The sequence below is a fragment of the Phragmites australis genome, chromosome 7, assembly GCF_958298935.1.
Source record: "Phragmites australis chromosome 7, lpPhrAust1.1, whole genome shotgun sequence".
Taxonomy (NCBI): Eukaryota; Viridiplantae; Streptophyta; class Magnoliopsida; order Poales; family Poaceae; genus Phragmites; species Phragmites australis.
In genome coordinates this window covers 1148437-1171815 of record NC_084927.1, presented here as the reverse complement: position 1 = coordinate 1171815, position 23379 = coordinate 1148437, and the positions used below count along the sequence as shown (strand labels likewise).

General features: G+C 42.2%; 2 protein-coding genes and 1 pseudogene across 2 annotated transcripts; 1 reads left to right on the top strand and 2 right to left on the bottom strand.

The window, feature by feature from the left end:
- Positions 1-2818: 2818 nt before the first annotated feature.
- Positions 2819-6438, bottom strand: LOC133923826 (L-type lectin-domain containing receptor kinase SIT1-like). The gene is made up of 2 exons (XM_062369096.1): positions 4591-6438; positions 2819-3542 (listed from the first exon to the last, which is right to left on the bottom strand). Exons 1-2 carry the CDS (start codon positions 6338-6340, stop codon positions 3442-3444), a joined length of 1851 nt encoding a protein of 616 aa, XP_062225080.1. The 5' UTR covers positions 6341-6438; the 3' UTR covers positions 2819-3441.
- A 2211-nt stretch (positions 6439-8649) lies between these two features.
- Positions 8650-11643, top strand: LOC133923825 (L-type lectin-domain containing receptor kinase SIT2-like). Its single transcript, XM_062369094.1, has one exon. The coding sequence runs from the start codon at positions 9106-9108 to the stop codon at positions 11098-11100; it is 1995 nt and encodes a 664-aa protein (XP_062225078.1). The 5' UTR covers positions 8650-9105; the 3' UTR covers positions 11101-11643.
- A 1197-nt stretch (positions 11644-12840) lies between these two features.
- Positions 12841-14498, bottom strand: LOC133923746 (uncharacterized; annotated as a pseudogene).
- Positions 14499-23379: the final 8881 nt, after the last annotated feature.

Below are 23379 nucleotides of genomic sequence, written 5' to 3'. Positions count from 1 at the left end.
AACCTGCTCAACTCCTAACCAGCAAAAGAACTAAGCAGCGGAAGACTTAAGACTATACAACAAAAGGATATGGAGCCACATGCCCTTAGGCTCCATACCAAAACATTGAGTTTTGGAGTAGAGTGTGCTACTCTTGCCCGCCACCCTGATCGGCAGGCACAAAGTAGCCAAACACCGCCTCTTCCTCAATGACAGGAGTACCTGAAAGCGCAGACATGAGTACGAAGATACTCGCAAGACTTAAACCATATAGAGCACATATACATAGCTCGACTCCAAGGATTATGCATTGATTATTAGCAAGGATGAACCACAGGTTAAGTAAAACATATGCACTAAGCATCCTAGACATATGTGTGAGTGATTGAAACTTAACCAAAACATATGAAAACTATCCTACAACTAACAACTGAACAAGTGTATCTGTAAACAACATGTATATCAACAAGTAACAAGTGCCACATCACCATCTCCCACATACCAAACCACAAACCATACTCGAAACTCTATGACCGGGTGCAAATGAAACAATAGCATGCTCATGACCGAGAGCGCGGTAGTTCGAACAATTTATACACCCTGCAAGGGGCTACTTCTGGACCCACACGACTCGGGGACCATACGGCTTGTGCCACCCGCTAAAGTGCACACAAGGGGGTACCCGTGTCAACCTTTCCCAACCAGTCCCAACCGTGTGCGACATGCAACGCTCGGCGTGGCGGTACTAGAACTACTCCCAGAGCAAACTAGTACCACTTACAAGCCCGCCTGCTCACACCGTCGTTGTTCAGACCCCACAAAGTCACATCTTCGAAGGTATTCGGCTCGTCTTACCATTAGATCGATATGTGGTGAGTAAGGTAAGTGCTAAAGCCAACTACCCTGACGATCGGCCTTAAACGATGCAAGCGGTCTACGGTGTCCGGTCTTCCTCTATCGGCCTACCCAGGGGAACTCCACATCCGGGCAGAACAAAACACCATCCTAGCACCGTCCACATCTCGTCTCATACTCACCACTCATACAACCATCCCAACCTCAACAAGTGTGCGTAACCATAAGAAGGTCCTATGCTCGCGAACAACGGAACGCGCTGTTGTTCAACTTCTACCGAATGACCTAAGCATGGCTAAGCATATAAGTGGAACTCGTGTTTGTACATTGATAACACCTCAAGGCTACAAGGATTATAAATACACAAGTATTCAAGGTAGAAGAATGTAAATACACAAGTATTCGGCATAGGTTCTACCCATTGGTACCCGATACTGACTCACTAAACATGCATACATACATAAGCATAATTTATCAATTTTAGATTTATCCAATTACACAAGAGGGATCAATATGCTTAGTTGCTTGCCTTGCTGTTCAGGTGGCTGCCCAAAATCTCCTTCTCTCTCTTGGAAAACCGGCTCGACGTTCCTAAAAAGAATAACGTGTGCAATGCCATGAGTATGGATGAAATGCAACAATGCATGTCATATGATGTGTAAAACATGTCAAAAGTGCAAACATGTGAATTAGAAAAAAATTGGGACTCAAACTCATTTGAAAAGTTACTGAAAGTGCGGAACCTCCGGACATATGCGGACTATCCGCAAAATTCTGCAGAACATCCGGACATTTGCGCAACTCAGGCGAACTCCGGACTATCCAGAGAATTCTCCAGATACTCTGGACATGTGCGGACCATCCGGACTTTGTCCGGACACTCCAGACATTGACATGAAATGTGTTTTTGCCGATTCGTTGATCGATTCAATTTGAATACTAGACACACTTTACCTAAACATGGTCATACACTATATAAGGGGTTTAGATCTAATTAAATATGCAATGTTAAAGATTGAAACCATTTCAATAACTCATTAAACCTTAGCACGTATTTCATTAACCAACGAAATTCAAACACTCATCTCATGGCTCATAGTATTTTTAATGTGTAGAGCATGTTAATACAAAGCTAACAAAAGTAGTTTCATAATTTTAGGATATAGCAACAACTAACCGTGACCTAAACAAGCCGAACCACATTTAATTATCTCCATAATTCTCAAAAGTACTTTCTGGAGTTCCAACATTTTTCACACATAGTTTATACTCATACGAAGCTAACGCAGCTGGTCTCACGTCATTTGGAGTTCGGATGAATTAATTATGAATTTTACAAGACTCAACGCACCTGATGAATAGTAAGTCCGGACCCTCCATACTTTTCTGCGGAGGTTCCAGACTGCGGAACCTCCAGAAAATTTTTCGGTGGTTTCGGACTTTCCAGAACTGCTCCTATTTGAGGGGAAACTTTGCCAAATCGATTTGCGATCTTTTTCACTCTAAAGAGAGATATGTTTAAGAGAGTTTAGAGAGTCTAGAACTCACTCATCAACCTAGTAACTTGATTCCTAACTCAATTTCATCAAAATCCCCATTTTTGATCCAAAACATCAAGAACTCATAAACTTTACTAAAACTCGAAATCGACCAACCAAAACACGAATTCTTGTCATGGGAAGCCTAAGGGACTTACCCACGGAGCTTGTGAAGGTTGGTGACCACCGAGAAATGGAGGAAACACTCGGGAGACGATGAATTCTGGTGTTCTTCACGTTTCGACCTAGAACACCAAAAGATACCAAAATCGGTTCGAATCCTTCGGGAAAATGAAAATGAATTGGAGGGATGGATAGCTTATGAGCTCTAGAATGCAATGGTACCACATTCTTACCTCCAATACTTCTCTAGAGCTCAGATTTTGGAAGAAATGGAGAGAGGGAGTGAGAGGGGAGTGAGAGCTCTTGCTCTCCTTGCTTAGGCCGGTTGGAGCACGGGAGTGAGGGCGGGAGCAGGTGGGAGAGAGAGAGAGAGGGTAGGTGAGCTGCCCCTTTGGGGTGGTTGGAAGGTGGGGCCACATGTGGGGCCTACATGTAAGTGAAAGGTGTCTATTTTCACTGTGAATTCAATTCTTTTCCCACCTGTATTTCTTTCTCTCATCCAAATGATTTCATACGCATTGCATTAATATTCCGAATTATAATTACGCAAAATTAAACATAATGCTTAAAAAGTGTGATTATGCTTAATTACATGATTAAGAATTTGGGGGCGTGACAGTTGCTCCATAAACCAGGTCCTTACTTAGGTCACTTGAGCAAATGCCAAACTAACCACATAACTATAATCACCATCACCAACACCTCTTTGCTCAAGACCTAAGGTTTCATATTGCTATACCATTACTAGTATTTTCCAACTCATAGTTGCATAGCTCATTAGTCATGTTTAACCATCAACCCATCGATACCCTTGTGCAAATCTAAGCATAAGCTACCCATCATAATCACTACTAAAACTAAGGTGACAAGGAAAATATGGAACATGGTACTATAAGTAAATGGGATTCAGTATTAACAACATGCATGTTTGAAATGAAGAACGCATTTAAAAACTGGGATCAGAATATTCAAGGACACTTGCCTCTTCCAATTTGCTGCTCAGACTCTTCAAACACTTGGTCTGGAGGTTCTCGAACTGCTCCTCATCTGCTTTTGAAACACACAAAAAACACACAACACAACTAACTAAGAACAGTACATCAAACAATAGCTAACAACTATGAAAAATGTACTAAAATATAGTACACGTCTCTACGAGCGGGAGCGTGAAAATCGTCTAAATCGGAGCTAAAATGAGAAAGTTACGCTAAAAACAAGTTTAGGGTTAAATCTGTAAAAGAAAAGAACTTATTTTGAATAAAACAGAGAGGACAGGGGCCTTTTGTAAAAATAAAGGAACCTACTTGTAAATATGGAAAAATTTAGGGACTAGGATGTAAAAAGATAGAGGCTTTTAGATGAATACAGAAAAGTTTATGGACTAAAATGCAAAATTGCTATTTTTTCTAAATTAAAATAAATAGAAATACGACTAGGTAAAGCTTCTAATGATGACCTCACTGATCATCAGCATGACTTCACCGAATGCAGGTATATCTTATGATTCTAGAGCTAGTAAATATATAATGTTTTGGTAAAATTTTATGGTCTAACACAGCAGGCGCGGCAAAGCTGTTCCACTTTTCTAGTTAATTGCTGCTGCGCCACTTTTCTAGTTAATTGCTATAGTACTATCCTGTATAGAGATACAAGAAATGATTGACAATTGATTGTTTTGGTGTGGTACTAGTACATGACCACCTGCATAGCAAAGTACATATCTTTATTAAGGCAAGGTGGAAGCTAGATCAATTTCACACATGACATTTCGATCAAGTAGTACTTTGGATAAGAAGATGTCCAAAGTGGAATAGATGTATGTGATGTTCCTCCTAAGTAGTCTGATGTTGTTCAATAGTGCTGTGGCATGTCGTTGAAGATGAAGGATATGACATGATGTATGAATCAAATCCATAGTTTTGCATCAATGCTAACATCTGGAAGCTCAGGTGTGGTGGCATTAGTTCTGGTATTGTCGTATCGCCATCGAGGTATTGCCTGACTTGCCACATACTGGGTCTTGCATCTATAGATGGGTGTGAGCACAATAGTCCAAGTTTTAAAGCTAAGCAGACCTCTGCAACATCATAGTTACCTTCGAGCCTAGTATCCACTGTATCAGTGAGTGACCCTTTGTGCCAATGCTCGAGCACCCAGTCCACCAGCATGAGTTGGTTTTCTTGATTGCTTTCTATTATAGGTTTTTTTCCACATGTGACTTCAAGAATGAATATGCCAAAAGAAAAGACATCAGTATGAGGAGTTGCCTTGCTAATGGATGCCAGCTCTGGAGCTAGGTATCCTATGGTACCAACAACCTGTGTGCTTTGTGGTTCAATGTTATGGTCATGCAATCTTGCTAGGCCAAAGTCACCAAGACGTGCATTCATCTCATTGTCGAGTAGCACATTGCTTGGCTTGATGTCTCGATGAATGACAACTTTCTCCCACTCCTCATGGAGATACAACAATGCAGATGCAATGCCTTTGATGATATGAAACCTTTGAGCCCAACCAAGATAAAGATTGTTCTCTTGACTATATAAGTATTTGTCTAGGCTTCCATTTGGCATGTAATCATATACTAAAAAGAGTTCACCTTTTCGTCGACAATAACCAAGTAACTGCACAAGATTGCGGTGTTGGAGGCGACCCAGGCTAACAATTTCCATGATGAACTCCTTCATGCCTTGCTGCGAGCTGTGCAACACCCTCTTCACAGCTATCTCTAATTTAGATACACGAAGCACTCCTTTGTACACCGTCCCAAATCCTCCACTTCCTACCAGGTGCTTGTCCCTGAATCCTTGTGTGGCATCAAATAAATCTTTATACAAGAACCGGTGTGGTCCATACTCGAACTCCCAATCTTCTCGTAACTCAGCATATCTCAAATGCCTTTGAACAAGTAAGAAAATAGTAGTACCAGTTGCAATGAGAACCATCGCTATTGCCATTGGTACACTGATCTCCAGAATCTTTGATCGATCCTTTGTGCTAACATGAGGCAACCTCGGCAGCTTGGTGACGTCGATAGCTGGAGCAGGAGAATTCATGCCAAAACTCCATCCAAGCACATAGTTTTGTGATTTGATTTTGCCTGTAGAAGATGAGAAGCCGACGTATGCCAGCTCTGTGATCAATGTTGAAAGGTTGTAGGTGGCTGAGAGTAGTGGCCTCACTGGTTTCTCCACATGCAATGGAGCCATGGTCACGTTAATTTCTGATGTCTTCGCGTTGTAGTCCACCCAGACTTGCATCGCCGCACCACTGATGAGGCTCAGGTTCTCGAAATTGCCATTTTTACCATCATAGAATCCAGCAGAGTAGGATTGCATCGATTGAAGACTGTTGATGTCAATGCCGACATGGTTGTCATTGATGTCATGGAACTCGCTGTTTTGGACAGGATCAAGCTCAACCGCAAAGATGTGGTTGGTTACGTTGCCATTGCTCTGTTTGTTGAGGAGACCCATGTATTGTACGGCTACTGCGGACGAGAAATTCTTGCTTGGTGCAACAAAAAAGGCGATGCCATGACTGGGATAGGGTGGGAGGATGCCGAACACAAATGAGACAGAGAAGGAATGGACGGTGCTGTTGGAGAACTCACGGAAACGCAATGGAGTCGGGTAGAACGCATGCCCCCTGATCATGGCAGTGCCATTGGTCAAGTAGAGTAGACCATTTGGCAACACAGTGGCCGCTCCATCAAGATTGATGTCGGAGTTGGAGAAGCCAGAGAAGACAAAATGGTCACTGCCAGTGGTAATGGCTGCTAGTTTAAGGCTAAAGAAGAGGATCATAAGTCGTAGAACCAAGGACATGGGCTTCATGTCGAACATGTTTTGTTGACAATATGAAAAGCTAATATGCAAGCGTGCTGGTGGATCTCAGGAGAGTGCCGAAGCTTACATTCAACTCAAGATACTGGAGTTTATAATTTGGGCAGCTAGACCAAGTCAGCTTGTTAGCTACCCAGTGTATTACCTGGTTTTCTGGAGTCCTCTTTTGATGTTGATATGCCATGTCATTTTCGCAACAAATAGCTAGTTTTTCCAGAGTGTCTATGTTCCCGTGTGTCATCGTTTTGATGGTTAGAATAACACAATAATAAATTGGCTTGACCGCATGGCAATGGCAATGTTCCCGAATTCTAATCAAGAAAGAAACAGCAGGAGAAACTAGACCGGAAGTTATCTACAAGTAAAGATCTACATCAAGTCCTTGACAAGTCCTTGTTCGATCCTCTAGACAATTAATGAAAGATATGCTTTGTTTATCTGGTAACTTATATAAATACTCCGTTTGCTAAAGAACGAAAAAATGCCACACATATTGATCGAGGCTTCCACAGTTGCTCCATAGAGATATAAATTACCATGTTAATGATAGTAAAATAAAAATATTTACAACATCATTGATTATGGCGGATCCGGATTATAATTGTCTATATATATTTAATAATTACATGTAGACAACTTGAAGGGGCAGGAAATTATCCCTTGCATCCAAATCAGTGGCCGGCTGGGGTCTCGTGTCAGCGTGTGTCACTGCCAAATGGACATAGATATTACCCACTGTCGTAAGTTGCATTAAAATTCTACTATACATATATAACACACAAGTAAGATTTGGTATAGTTTAATTTATGCCTTAAATGCCGAGCCTCACAATAGATGGGCTAATGTGTTCTTCTAGTACTAGCTTTAACACAAAGATGCAACCAGTGGTACTTCTGAAATTAATTTTAAGAAACTATTGAGTCCTCTGACAAATCAGAAATATGTCCTGTGATTTCTCTGACAAAAAAACTCACTTTCCATGTTCAAGAAAAACAAAATACTAGTCAAGGCAGAGAGAAACATGTGGTCTGGTTTTTGCAGAGTGTGTATAACGCCATTGTTTTGGTGGTTAGAGTAACCACATAATCGTTGGCCGTGACCGCATGGCAATGGCAATGTTCCAGAGTTCTAATCATGAAAGAAACAGCGGGAGAAACTAGACCAGAAGTGATCTAAAGCGAAGATTTACATCAAGTATTTGACAAGTCCTCATTCGATCCTCTAGACACTGCACAAATATCATGAAAGATATGCTTTGTTTGTCTAGTAACTTATATAATACTCCCTTGAGTGCATGCAAGAAAAAAAAACTCACTTTCCATGTTCAAGAAAAACAAAATACTAGTCAAGGCAGAGAGAAACATGTGGTCTGGTTTCTGCAGAGTGTCTATAACGTCATTGTTTCGGGGGAGACTTGGAAAAATGCCACTGCACAGTGAAAATGCCACTGTGTCAGTGACACATGAACAGTGACGTTTTTTTTGTGCAGTGACATTTTTCCAATTTTCCCTTGTTTTGGTGGTTAGAGTAACCACGTAATCGTTGGCCGTGACTGCACGACAATGGCAATGTTCCAGAGTTCTAATCACGAAAGAAACAGAAGGAGAAACTAGACCAGAAGTGATCTAAAGCGAAGATCAACATCAAGTCTTTGACAAATCCTCATTCGATCCTCTAGACACTGCACAAATATAATGAAAGATATGCTTTGTTTGTCTAGTAACTTATATAATACTCCCTTGAGTGCATGCAAGAAAAAAAAACTCACTTTCCATGTTCAAGAAAAACAAAATCCTAGTCAAGTCAGAGAGAAACATGTGGTCTGGTTTCTGCAGAGTGTCTATAACGTCATTGTTTCGGGGGAGACTTGGAAAAATGCCACTGCACAGTGAAAATGCCACTGTGTCAGTGACACATGAACAGTGACTCTTTTTTTTTTGGTGCAGTGACATTTTTCCGGTTTTCCCTTGTTTTGGTGGTTAGAGTAACCACGTAATCGTTGGCCGTGACCGCACCACAATGGCAATGTTCCAGAGTTCTAATCATGAAAGAAAAAACAGGAGAAACTAGACCAGAAGTGATCTAAAGCGAAGATCAACATCAAGTCTTTGACAAATCCTCAGTCGATCCTCTAGACACTGCACAAATATAATGAAAGATATGCTTTGTTTGTCTAGTAACTTGTATAATACTCCCTTGAGTGCAAGCAAGAAAAAAAATGGTGCCCATATTGATAGTGGCTGCCACTTTCAATTCGCTCCGAAGAGATTTAAACTGTCACGTTAATAAGAGTAAAGAAATTACAGCATAGGGCCATCTACCAAATCAGAAATATGTCATGTGACTTCACTAACATTAAACTCTCCATTCATAATACTACAACTTTTTCGAAAGGAATTAGGACAACAAATTAACTGAAGGAGATTCTTGAGGAAATCAGGACAAAAAACCTATTAATTTCGACGCATGTTGAAAACTTAATACTCCAGGAGGTTCTTCCATCGGAGGTTACGTGGCATAAAGCAGTGCGTTTCCAATAGCATGTTGCCACTGCTGCAGAATATACTATACCAACTAATTGATCCCAATGATGGCAAGGCACCCTGCACAACCCACTATTAGAAGCACTTAATTTGTTCTTGCATATTAATCTAGTACTTACCAGTCACGGTTGTGCCTAACAATGAGAATATATAAGTCCATCCTTCTATATAATCTTCTCTTTTCCCTTAGCTTGCTTTAACCTCAGCTAGCCTTCAATAGTTATGCCAATGGAGTTTTTCCTTCTTTGCCTCCTTTCCCTTGGCAATCTCGCAACTTTTGCTACCGGTGACGATAGATTTGCCTACTCCGGCTTCACTGGTGCTAACCTCACCCTTGATGGCACTGCCACGGTCACACCAGAGGGACTCCTTGTGCTAACCAATGGCACGGCCAACCTCATTGGCCATGCAATCAACCCGACTCCCCTGCACTTCCGCAGGAGGCCTGACGGCACGGTGGAATCATTCTCGGTCTCCTTTGTGTTCGGAATCCAGTCTATCAACCCCGATGTAAGTGTCGATGGAATGGCTTTTTTTGTCTCTAGAAGCAATAATTTCTCCAACGCGTTTGCAAGCCAGTTCTTGGGCCTCCTGAATGATCAAAATGATGGCAACAAGAGCAACCACATCTTTGCAGTTGAGCTTGATACATTCCAAAACACCGAGCTCCAAGACATCAATGACAACCATGTTGGTATTGACATAAACAGCCTACACTCCAAACAGTCCCACTCCGCTGGATTCTATGAAGACAGTAGTGGCGCCTTCAAAAACTTAAGCCTTAATAGTGGTGAGGCGATGCGAGTGTGGGTCAGCTACGATGGAGGGGACACACAAATCAACGTGACCATGGCTCCCCTCCGAGCAGCCAAACCTGCCAGGCCACTACTTTCACTCACCTATAACCTTTCTGCAGTTCTCATCGACCCAGCATACATCGGCTTCTCATCAGCAACTGGCCCAGTCAGCACACGGTATTTTCTTCTTGGGTGGAGCTTCAGCTTGAATAGCCTTGCTCCAGATATCGACATTGCTAAACTCCCAAAGTTACCTCGTGTTGGCCCAAAGCCTAGCTCCAGGATCTTAGTGATCATCACTCCAATTTCCACTGCAGTGTTCATCATCACTATGGGCACCATCATCATTCTACTTGTGCTAAGACGAAGAAGGTATGCTGAACTGCGAGAGGATTGGGAGGTCGAGTTCGGGCCACACCGATACAAGTACAAGGATTTGTACCAAGCAACAGAAGGATTTAGGAACAAGCACCTACTTGGTGTAGGAGGATTTGGGAAGGTGTACAAAGGAGTGCTTCCTGGGTCTAAATTGGAAGTTGCGGTGAAAGTGGTGTCCCATGATTCAAGGCAGGGGATGAAGGAATTCATCACTGAGGTTGTGAGCATTGGTCGGTTGCGACACCGTAACCTTGTACCGTTACTTGGTTACTGTCGGAGAAAACATGAACTCATTTTGGTGTATGACTATATGCCAAATGGTAGTCTTGATAAGTATTTGTACCACGATGGGGAGAAGTCCACATTGGATTGGGCCCAAAGGTTTCAGATCATTAGGGATATAGCCCGTGGCTTGCTCTACCTTCATGAGAAATGGGAGAAAGTTGTCATACATCGAGACATCAAGGCAAGCAACATCCTCCTCGATATCAATATGAATGGGCGGCTAGGTGACTTTGGGCTTGCAAGGCTATATGACCACGGTAGTGGCCCACAAACCACACGTGTGGTGGGCACTATCGGTTACATAGCCCCTGAGATGGTGCGCACTGGCAAGGCATCCCCTCTTACAGATGTGTTTGCATTCGGCATGTTCCTTCTGGAGGTTTCTTGTGGGCGCAGACCTTTTAAGGAAACCTCGACAGGGCAGGGGTTCAGATTGGTCGACTTTGTACTTGAGCATTGGCACAATGGATCTCTTATGGAAGCCTTGGACACAAGACTCCAAGGACACTGTAATGTCAACGAGGCATGCCTGGTATTCAACCTTGCGCTTCTGTGCCTGCATCCAGTTCCAAATGGAAGGCCAAGCATGCGGCAAGCTATGCAGTACCTGGACGGGGACACGCCATTGCCAGAGTTGGCGCCAATGGGTCTGAGTGGCAGTATGCCCTCCTTGATGCAAGACATAGGCTTCAGCCCGTCAGTTATGTCATATCCGACGAGCTTCGGCACAATTTCAAGCCTATCGGGAGGACGCTGACGCGTGTGTCGTCCATGGTGTTCTGCACACATGAAAATAAAAAGAACATGCATCTCATGAGTGCTTTGCTGCTTCCTCTTTTCACTCCCTCTTGTTTCAAAGAGTTCTCTTCGTTTTCTGGACCTCTTTTGTTCTCTGGTTTTTTGTTTTTTGGGCTGTGTGCATGCTGTTTATGCAGATGCCAAGAGTTGCCAAGAGTGAACTCTTATGCAGTTTTATCATCTTGATGTAACGATAAGAGTAAATAAAACTTTTATTATCGAAAAATGAGTAGTTTTCTGTATAATATATTTCCAATGCATATAATAGTGTATATAAACCAAGTAGTATGTAATGAAGAAGAATAATTGTACTCCTACTTATGGACTCGGGTAATTTAATTTCATTTGGCGCACTGGTGTAGGCCATGCTTATCAGGTCATCAGCCTTGCATAATTGGATTGCGAGCAGTGGATCTACTCTCTGTATCGACTGTTAGAGACCGTGGAAAAGGTTGACATATATTACAAGAAACATATACATGCACAGACTATATTACTGACCGGTGATTCTGCAACTTCTCCAGTTGATCAATGGACCTGCAGAATGAGTGAAATGTGATCGAAGGATATATACAGAGAATCTTTACAGTACACCATGATACTAGATGATAGAGAGTATCATTGTTATGATTCAACCGTTTATTTTAGTAGGTATTATTGTAATTATCTTGATACCCTTAGGGGTAATTACGTCATTGACTGACCGGACTTCGGACCTTCGCCACCCATCATCGACCGACCGACGGAAGCTGAAAACTCTAATAAATGAAATGAACAGAATAAGTGAAAGTTTATCCGAAGAATAAACTAACATTTTGATCTTCTCTAATTAAATATATAATTTACAAGTTTATCATGGTTTTTTTTTCAATCCTACCCTTATGATACCCATGATACTCTTTAATGATACCTATAATACTGATGAGCGATAAAGTATCATTGAACTAATCTAAACCACCGGATGAAAAAAATAAACGACATACACTTATTTAGGTGTACTGTAAAAGTTACCTGCTGGTCAGTACATATCTGTGCCGGCCTGTGGTAGTAATCCGTAACGGCTCCATCGTCAAGAAAGGCACCCACATTCCTGATAGGTTGTTCCTGACGGACTATAGACTACATCACTACAGACAGCAGTAACACGCTGTGAAAGGTGGAATGCATGTGTATCAGCATAGCAGATGCATTGCCTGTTTGCTAAAGAAGTCCTAGCAGCAGGACTTCAGATTTCAGACTGAAACATACTAAATCAAGCAGGAAGCTAGAGACTGATCATTGCAGCAGACAAACAGGAAAAAAAATATCGAACGGAACCACCCCATATGAACTCAACAACCACAATTTATACTACTACATAAAAAGTCATCATTGCCCATTCAAAATTGACATCACTGCTGGTTCCAGAACCGACAGTGATAGATTACGAACCGGCAGTGATATGCACAATCACTGCCGGTTCTTGATCTCATTCCGCTCGATTTGTAAACTTGTCACTGCTGGTTCCAGCTATGAACCGACAGTGATACTCAATCTAGAAAAAAACATTCATGCATTAATTTAAATGAGATTAGCATTATTAATGATCATATTAATATATTTTATACTAATTACAAAAAAAGTTGTCGTCATACAGACAGCAGCGCAAAAATCCTAACACGCATTGACTAACCTAGATATAGTCGTGGTCGAGTTGAAACTAGACCCATGAACGGAAGTCCGCGATCTCATTGTCGTCCTCGTAGCTGTTGTTGTCGCTGTTGTCGTCATCGGCATCCTCATCCTCCTTCGACGAGTTCGTCCAGACTTTCTTGGCCCTCAGTGGCTCGTTGATGAGCACGTCCCACACATCGTTGTCCGACGAGGGGGATCCCGATGAAATACCAGAATCGGAGGGGGGCGCCTTGTCCGGTAGGGCCTCCTCTCTCCGGACGAGGACGAGGGTGTGGGAGACGTCCTCGGAGAAGGTGGTGGAGGTGACAGCAGATCCATGTGGATCGCGCGGGAGATAGAGAGAGAGAAAGTGAGAGAGAGAGAGCTGACAGCGAGAGCACGCGAGAGAGAGGGAGCGAGTAAGAGTGATAGAGCGAGCGAGACTGAGGAAACATTTAAAGTTGCTGGGGAGATGATCGAGCAGCTTGGCGCATGAAGCCTGGCAGTTGCGCGCACGAAGACATATGGATTTTTAGTATCACTACTAGTTCGTAAACACAACCGGCAGTAATAGCCATTATCACTACTGGTTATTATTTGCACGTCTTTTGATGAGCTAATATTACTACCAGTTAGTAATACGAACAGGCAGTGATGTATCACTATCAGTTCTTAGATGCAACCGGCAATAATAATTTAAATATCACTGCCGATTAATAACAAAAACCGGTCGTGATACATCACTACCGGTTCGTATTACTAACTTGCAGTGTTAATCACTATTACTACCAGTTCTCGTTAGCTCGACTTTTTATATACGGTTGAAGCTTACGAATCAGCAGTGATATATTAAGAGGAGACGTGAATGATCTTTTCTATGGTAGTGTTAGCTAATCCAACATGGCTGTAGCTTATTATTCTCAGGAATGATCAGAATATCTATCTCAGGCACTACGAGACTGAGCCATCACCAGGTCCCCGAAGCTGCGATTCACCAGCACATTGACCACGATGACCGCCTCCTCCTTGCTGTGGATGTTGGTGCTCTCCCTCAGCAGCTTGGTGAAGGGCCCGCTCCACACGCCGGTCGGGTGCGAGCGGATGAGCTCGTAGCGCATGGTGTCCCAGTGCTCGATGTACGGCAGGTGCTCGGAGCCACGCGAGCCTCGTCGCTATACCACCCCTTCGGCACGGCCTCCCTAACCGGCCGCAGCCGCAGGGGCTTCACATCAACGTCGCCAGAGTCCGCTTCAGTGCCTCGACGTCATCCGGCAGGTTGGAGAGCGTGCAGATGGCCTGCAGCACAGCTGGTCCCCACCAAGGGGCAGGTCCGGCAGGTTGGCCAGCCCGCCGACGAGGTCGCGGTAGCTGTTGCCAAACAGGAGGGGTGTGGACTTGGGGATCAGGTGCCTGTGGACTGGGAATGCGTGCCAGTGTTGGAACCAATTGGCGAAGCATGAGGAAGAGGAGCGCAGCAGAAGAGAAAAACAAAACTTCTTGGTGAATCGGTCGGCTAGATCTCCTGGATCGATGTAACAACATAAATTTTTAATTTTTGTAATAATTTAAAATTTTTCGCTAAAATTAAATAGGAGTTGTAGATTTTATTCAATTTAGGAGGAAATTAATTTCTAAATTTAATTTGCCACAGGTTATATTTGTGTTTAATGTATTCATACTGCAGTAGTTGCCAGCTTTCCCCATGAGTCAGTGAATTTCATATTGCCGTGTTCGTGTAACACTTAACACACGTTAGTAGTGTGCCGCTAAGAAATAACTGTATGATATTTTTCACTAACCAGAGCCTAATCCAGCATGCACCTGCCCACTAGGTTTCACCGCCAGGGATTACAGAAAGGCCGCAGCGTTTCCAACCCAGAAGCCCCCTTTTGTGCTGATCTGACACGCACTGGATAAAACTCTAACTAGTATGTCACGCCTTACCCATATCAGCCTCATGGTTGGTATGTTACTTCTTGGGTTGTCGCTCCATGAACCGTTCCTTAATTAGATCACTTGAGCAAATATTAGACTAACAATATAACCATGATCACCATCCCAAACAAAACCAACTTTTCTCAAGGCCTAAGATTCCATGTTGCTATCCCACTAACAAATTAACCATCGTTGTTGCACATGTTCATTAATCCGGTATAAGACACTTTCCAACCTTTCCGATAGCTTAGCTAAGCACTTCTACCCATGATAGACACCTAGCCATAACTCACTTAGGCTTCAAGGGATGATAAGAGAATATCTCGGTAAATCCTAACATAGGTGACTACCCATCAAATTGACAATGCATGCAATTTTATAAACAAAACAGTTCAAAACATAGGAGCAATATGATCAAGAAGTACACTTGCATTTTATCCAATGTTGCTCAGTGTTGTCGAAAACTTGGTCTTGAAATCCCTCGAACAGATCCGAAACGTTATCAACTAATCGCGAATTCTATCGACAAACAAAACAACATCAAACTAACACTAGATAAACTCTAAATTGCAAATACAAGAGAAACAGAATGATAGACTGGAATCTTGGTTGAGCTAGGCAAAGAGAACGAAATTGACCGGAGTTCTTTCGAGGAAAGATTAGGTGATAGGAACTAAAGCTTCACATGAAATGATATAAAAGATTGATTGAAGCATTAACATGGGTGACCTACAAATTAATATACTATTTTAATTATCAATTCATATTTGTAATGTAATGGCATGTAAAGCTGATCAGGAATTATATGCCATTGTCACAAATATAAACTAATCAAAATAATATCCTCATGTTGTAGGGATATAGATGTTAATGAGAGAAAACTACTGTAAAGATGTGAGGACTGCTATCTAAAACTAGCATGGTTGGATAGAGCATGTTTTTAGAAAAATTTGAGCGCAAGAATAACTCAAATCGGAGCTAAAACTAAGAAGATATGATACTTTGAAGTTGCAGGGGCTTAAGTGCAAAATTACCAATTTCCTAAAATTATTTTCGTACTGGAAAAGATGGAATTGCTGACTGGGTTGACTTTGATGATGTGGCTAGCTGACTGGGATGACAAATCAACAAATTTGCTGATGTGGCCGGCTGAGGTGGCAAGATGACGTGGCGAGGAGGCTAACTGGATTAAGTGGGTGACATGTTTTGGCTTGTGGTTGGCTACTGAAGGGGTATGGGCGACGGAGAAGGAGGTGGTGGCGCACGGGATCTCATCAGCGGGGTAGCTCCGACTGCTGGGGAACCAAATCGAAGGCAGAAAGAGCTTCGATGGGTGGCAGCGGACCTCTTGGGCGGCTCAGATGGCGCAAAGCGGTGCTAGAGCGATGCGGTGACGAGCTCGGCCGAGGCGACGGCTATGGCGGCGGCGGCGCTAGGTTTCGGCGGTTGCGATCGAGATTCGGCGACTTGAGGTGATGGGAAAAACCGAGGGGCAGCGTGAGAATATATAGGCACGCGGAGGGGCTCTCGGGAAGGGTTAGGACTCCAGGGTGGCGGCGGTTTTCCAACTCGGACATGGCGGCGGCGGCGAGATCGAGTCGGAAACGGAGACGGTGCAGGCGAAGGCAAAAAAGGTGCAGGGCGCGTTCGACTGGCGGGCTAGCACAGCTGCCGGCGAGCGCGGCCTAGGCGAGGAGAGCAAGCGGGCGAGCTGGGCCGAAGCAGGCCCAGGGGGGAGAGCGGTGGAGGGAGGGAGCAGCATGCCGGCTGGCAGGCTGGGCCGGGGAGAAAGGAGGATGGATCAGGAGGGAGAGAGAGAACGAGCCGGCTGGCTGGGCTGGGTTAGATTGGAATAGGGCTTTTACTTTTGTTTTGGAATTTTTAGAAGAGAGGGAAAGCAAATTAAAACCCAAATAAAATACCAAATGAAACCTAAAAATTGTAGGAAAATTTCGGCAAGCTTTTGAAAATATTTAGAAGCTAGTAAAATATTTTGAGCTTATGAAAATATTTTGATATTTTGAAAATTAAATATAGCACAAATAGATTCAAATAAACTCCAAATGAGCCAAAATAAAATCCCAAGAAAACTAATAACTCAAAATGAAACCTAAATGCCTATTATCAGCATGAATGCATTCAAACAAAGAATAACCTAATTCAAATTTGAATTTGAATTTAGAAAATAGACTTTTTCCTATTCTAATTATTTAATCTATGATCTAATCTCGGAAAATTTTTAGAAAATTGAAAATCAGGGTGTGACAACTGACGGGTACTGGCAAAAGAGTTGATCACGACTGGTGGGTAACGTGTGCAGACTCTGTAGAGTATAAAATTGATCGATCAATTGTGCTCACAGTCAAGAGCGGTTTGGACTTCTTCTTGATTAGTTGGGATCAAGGTTTTAGTATAGTTGGTCGGGTAGCCAGGTAATGGAATTACCTGGTGAGTCTTGGCAGTCGGATGGAATCCGATGAGCTGTTCTTTTTGATATAGTTGTGTCTTCATATTTAGTAAATAGGATGCCTGTTGTTAGAGTTATATGTCAAAGTTGCTTAATGCAGTAAACCAATGTCTAACCTTTTCTTGACTTAAGCTTCATATCATGCTTTCCCTTCACTTGTGGAGTACATTATGTACTCACACTCGTTGCTCCCTTTCTTGCATTCTTCTGCTGTTCAGAAGCCGTTAAAGAAGCTACATACTTCGATGGAGATGATTTCGACCCGGAACTCCTTTTCTAGGCTAGTGTGCCCCCGATTGACGCCTGTGGAAGATGGAAGACCCTCTGACACTGGAGTTTAGTTTTTCCGCTGTGTTTTCTTCTAGACCCTTGGGTTATTTTGTAATAAGTTATAACGTTATTGTAATAATAACACTATGATGATACATTGATGATGTAACATATATATAAAACTTGATCCTAATATATATACGTTGTATCTGATTTTGCTCTATTAAAATCGGGTGTTACAATCGAGATCACCTGAGCAAGTATATATGGTGGCAACGGACAAGCACATCGATCGCGCGCATTGGACAACTGCACTTAGTGCAATGAAAGAAGCGTGAATTGTAGACGAAGAGTGACGGAGCTGCTTTCTTTTTAAGACCAGGAGCATATTGTCTTCATTAGTCATTGGGATTAGGACTACAATCGAACTACAGACATTGCAGCAGGAAAGGAGGGGCCTAAGATGGCCAAAAGTTGTGAGCTCTAGACCTTAGTAGGTGTGGCATTTTTATTACATAAGTGAGCTGGCAAATTAGCCGAACGCCCTACATGAACTAGATAGAAAGAAGAGAAATTTAAGCTTAGCCCTTCGATAGCGGCTTTTTTGACGTACCGGCCGTGACGTTCCAACATGTTGTGCCTGCAGCAGGCGCGTGGAGAGACAGACGGTTCAGTTCCAACTTCCGACACATGCAACGAGAATCAGCCAGCTCTCGTGTCCGTGCTTCACAAAGATGTGAGTACTACATAATAGGCTTGCCGAAAGTGTCCCCATTGATGGTTTCCCTCTCCTTTGCAAGAATTTTTTTATACCTCTCGTTTGCAAGATTTCACAAATGGTAGTATGAACTATAATAGATCAATTCCATACGAATTTTGCGCTGCAACTGCAATACAGATCAATCACTTACTCCTATGAGAATGCAAAATGATATGTTCATTCCATCGAACCAGTATTAGAGCTTTGCAACTAATATGCTAAAAGTGCAAATATTATTGTGGCAAATCACACATTAATAAAGTCATTTTCAAGGCCATACACCTGTGTTCATCGCCTCGTATGCACACCTCATGAATCATAATCGAGTACAAGGGGAAGGTTAGTATACGGCCTCGACCAATGCTCGGGCAAGCAAGCTATCGCAATCAATAAGAAAACTATAAAATGGTAGCAGTGTTCACAAAAACTTGGACTTTTACAGATATCCGTTAGCGTAAAAAGGATATATGTGTACAGAGTATTGTGATAAATTATGTGTACAAATTGGATCTGCAACTTGCACAAACGTTTTTGTCCTACATTCTTTGCATACATGTCATAATTCACTTAAAATTAATGTTTAAGTTTCGATCGCTATAAACTTTCACGTCTGCATGTGTAGATAGTAAGGTTTTTAATTGTGATTTAAGCGGTGAGCTCTTGCAAAAGCTACATAAGCTATCGGTAGCTACCGCGGAAGCTATCCTTTTTCACCTTTTAGTAGTAAACAATTAAAATTGTTAAATTTTATATGTAACAAAGCTTTCGCCTGAACAAATTATTAAAACAGTACTAGGTGTCCCACTCGCAACGTGGGGTTTTGTGGATGTCTTTTAGCATCCTAAAGTCCAAGCTGGCTTAATTAGGTCTACCTACACACTAGGTGAACTACACACTCACACTAAATCATTTACGTTTTTGTTCTTACTTCGCGTAGAAGGATTAACCTAGGGTTGATGGTGCGGATTCTAGTAGCTTTATATGTTGGCATAGCTCACTCTACATTAGCAAAATGGGACTACACTCCCAACCTCACATGCACACATACATAGGCCACCTTGGGCCTATTTCAAACTGGGTCGGGATGTCACACTTTTAGCATGCCATGTGTCTAAACATTTTTTTAAACAATTGCTGCTATACGTATAACCCATTTGCACAAGTCCCTTACAACCAGGAGATTGATCAAATGGCTAAAATCACTTGGTGATGGCTCGTCTATTAATCAAAGGGAAAATGCTATGCGTACACGCGTCGTAACGCAGTCGGGCGTTTCGATCGTACGTATAGCAGGGTTGTAATAATCAAAGAGGCCAAAACACTTGGTTGTAACAGAGTTGTACAAATGGGTTGTATGTAATGTAAAGCATTTCTCTTTTGAAACCATATAGTCAATAATCATTGCACCACAAGGTACGCTCTCTGGTAAAAAAAATAGCTGTTGTCTTAAATTTTTATTGAATTAGATTTTACAAATATGACCATAAAAATTAGTGGACAAAGTTTTGTTTCGAGGACCTTACCGATGATTTTAAAAAGCAGTTACTTTGTGATGATACAAGGAGTGTCACAATAGCAAATAGGTTTAGAAAGCATATTTGTTTTTCTTTCCAGATTAACTCCTTGTATTAGTATCACCACCTTCATAATTTCAATATGAACTGGTTTGTCTATGCAGTTGAACTGGTTTGGAACTTAAACACGCACGGACGAACGATAACACGCTACTAGCAAACAAGAACGTTGATTTATTACTCTCAGGAGTCAGAACAGCTCTAGCATGCATGCACATCAGGCACTGCGAGCGTGAGCCATGAGCAGATCCGCCATGGTTCGATTGACAATCACATTAACCACGGCGAGCGCTTCCTCCGTACTGTGGATACTGGCGCTCTCCTTCAGCAGCTCGGTGAAGGGCCCGTCCCACGCGCCGGTCCGGTTGGCGCGGACGCGCTCGGTGAAGATTGGGATGAAGTTTTACATGTGTTTTTCAAATGACAATCAGCCAATTTGACGTTAGTTCCCTCTGCTCATATGTTTGGCCATCATTCATCTTAAATTTCCACTCAAACTCCCAAATTCCGCAGCAAATGCGCGGGGAATTCAACTAGCAATGGTGGCGAGCGAGCCAGAAGGGCAGTCGGCGATGGCGTGGCATGGACATGGAGGGTGAGGTCGAGTTCGCTAATGGTGGCGACATTATTATTTGCTTCCGCCATTGAAGACGAGGAGCCCGAGTCCATTGGGCTGGACAAATACATGCAGGCCACCGCATGTTTCCTCTAATTGGTCTAACCCGTCCAGCTCGTGTGACCCAAACCATCAAACCGTGCCCTAGTAGTTGGGGTGGGTTTGCATCAAAAACCGCTAGAAACCGCACATGAACACCCCTACCTCTACTTATATTTTTGGCCATCCCTTCAAAGAAAAAAAAATGTTTAGCCATCATTATATCCATCAGAAATTTCCCCTAAAAGTCCCAAATTCTGCAGCAATGCGTGGGGAATTCAACTACTAATAGGATGATATCACTACAACAGAGACTAGTCATTCGAGCCAGGTCATCAATACCGGTTAGGTTAAACCAACACTAATGAAGTATCAGTGCCGGTTCGTAACTTTCAGCGCTCGTTCAATCATTGAGCCGGGGGTTGAATCGACACTGATACTCAGTATCAGTGTTGGTTTGTAGGAAAAACTGGCACTGATACTTCAGTGTCAGTTGGTAATTGTGAACTAGTACTGATATTTTTTATCAGTGCCGGTTGTAGGTATTAGCCGACACTGATAGTACTTCCTACATATCACTACCCATTAGCCCTCTCTACGCCTCCACTCTTTTTCTCTCCTCATTGTGCCCCTGCCCGCTACCTCGTCCTCATTGCGCGCCCCAGCCCACCACCTCCTCCTTATCGTGTGCCAGCCCGCCGCCACCTCCTCGTCACGCACTGGACCACCGCCTCATCGTCCTTGTCGCGCGCCAGCCTGCCACCTCCTCCTCGTCATGTGTCGGATCACTGCCTTCTCGTCGCACGCCAGCCTGCCACCTACTCGTCTTTGCGCGCTGGACCACTGGAAGAGCAACGAAACACCTGGGGTTAGTTCTCAAATTCTAGTTCTCCAATTCTAGTTAGCAATTTTAGTTAGAAAATTGTAGTTAGCAATTTTAGTTTGCCAATTTAGATCTGAATTTTTTATTAGCAATTTAGTTGTGCTACCTTGTTCTTAGACCAATGATGATAATTTGTGAGATGTTTTCTGGATGTTGATTGATGGGTCGATTGATTTGGTATTGATGTTTTTTTCTCTGGGCATGTAGTGTACCTGTGACTTGTCCTAGGTATATCTTTATGCTTGGTGATAAAAATCTCTTTGCTAGAAATTATAAGATAGTTAGTTAATATTGCGGTTAACAAATTTTGACACGATTAAATTCAGAAACTAGCATGCCGATCGATATAGATGCTTAATGTATTAATGTTTATTATGAGTGAAATATCTGTATATGTGCTTGTTATCTATGATATTTCCTGGATGTTGATTGATATGCCGATTGATTTGGCATTGGCATTTTATTCTCCTGGCATGTAGTGTACTTGTGACTTGTCCTAGGTACATCTACATACTCAGTGATGAAAATCCCTCTACAAACTCAATGCTCCGCTCTCCTCTGTGCCCTCATAGTTAATTAAAATGGTATACCTCACATCTAGTTTGGTTGGACAACTGATTATTAAAAAAAATTATAGTTGTTAAAGATATGCATGTATTGATGTAGGTGATCACTCCTCTAGTTTGGTTAAACGGAATGATTGCTAACATAGAGGGTTGTACATAACCTATTGTGATGACCACTATAGGTGATGGTGTTACAAGTAAAATATCAAATAGTTTTTGAATGCCGGTAAGCGAAGAAGAATCTATCAATATTATTACCTCTGACATCCAATCTTCTGAGATCCATGTGGTTCAAAAAGGCGCAGTGCCTATGGTTTTGCAAGAGATTGAGGATCAAGTTGGGTACATTTCACCTAACTATAGCTATTTCAAATTGAAAGCGTTTGAGCAGAATGTGGAGGATGTGGCTTCAATGACTACCAGTCTGTCACGGTTACATACACTTGACATGATTGGTATCATAAATTTTAGTCTATAGTACTGTTTCATATATTATAAAATTTTTCCTTCATGTTCATGCTCTTTGCCGGTAGGATTTTTACTAGAACAGCATAGTACATTTGGATGTTAGGTTGGGTTCACTCTTACGTTATGCCATGACGCGGCTGGGTTACACAATGATTGAGCCGAAAGTGAAGAGGGTTTATGAAGGCAGGTATCAGATTTATGTGGAGTTCGGTAGATGAGATTTCGCTGTTTATGAAAATGCCGATGGATCTGACATTTTTTGCTCAAGATAGAGCGCTAATTTATACGCTATTTGGAAGAGATAGATGGAGTTGGTATCGTAGATATCAACTATGAAGACTATGTGATTTAACTTGCACCGTAAAATCAGGGATGAATGCATTTGTAATGTGTTTAACTTTATAATGTGAACTGTGATAATATTTATGTATGGATGTTGATGAACTCATGATTATGTATGGATGTTGATGAACTCATGATTATGTGTGGATCTGGATGAACTATTTGTGATGAATTTTTGTTATATATATATTTTCCTGTGATGAATGCCTACATATATATGAATACAAATTTGAAATCAGATTTTGAATGTTGTATTATTGAATTCGTAATTTATTTGTGCTTACAAAAGTATCAGTATCGGCTTATCCCAATAAATGGTACTGATACTTAGACTATTAGTGTCGGTCTGAGTATCAATGCTAGTTCGTTCTTATGGACCGGTACTGATATTTTGAGCATCAGTACCGGTTCTTTGTATGGACCGGTACCGATAGTCTATAACTATCAGTATCAAGTAATAAGTACCGGTTTAAAAACCGTTACTGATGATATTTTTGAGCCGGTACTGATGATCATTTTTATAGTAGTGTATATACCCCATGCTTTGTAGCGGGAGCTTATTTTCATATTCATGGAACAACACAACACAACAATACACAGAGTGGTGCGTTTAAAAACAGAATTATCGATGATTTGTTTCTGACAATATGTCCAGAAATAATAGG

Bases quoted from the DNA above. Each gene is read 5' to 3' on its own strand.
- LOC133923826 (XM_062369096.1), bottom strand. From the start codon at position 6,340: ATGTTCGACATGAAGCCCATGTCCTTGGTTCTACGACTTATGATCCTC. The intron at 3,543-4,590 runs GTAACTATGATG...TTTCAAAAGCAG, and splicing joins AGTGGATACTAGGCTCGAAG to ATGAGGAGCAGTTCGAGAAC.
- LOC133923825 (XM_062369094.1), top strand. From the start codon at position 9,106: ATGCCAATGGAGTTTTTCCTTCTTTGCCTCCTTTCCCTTGGCAATCTC.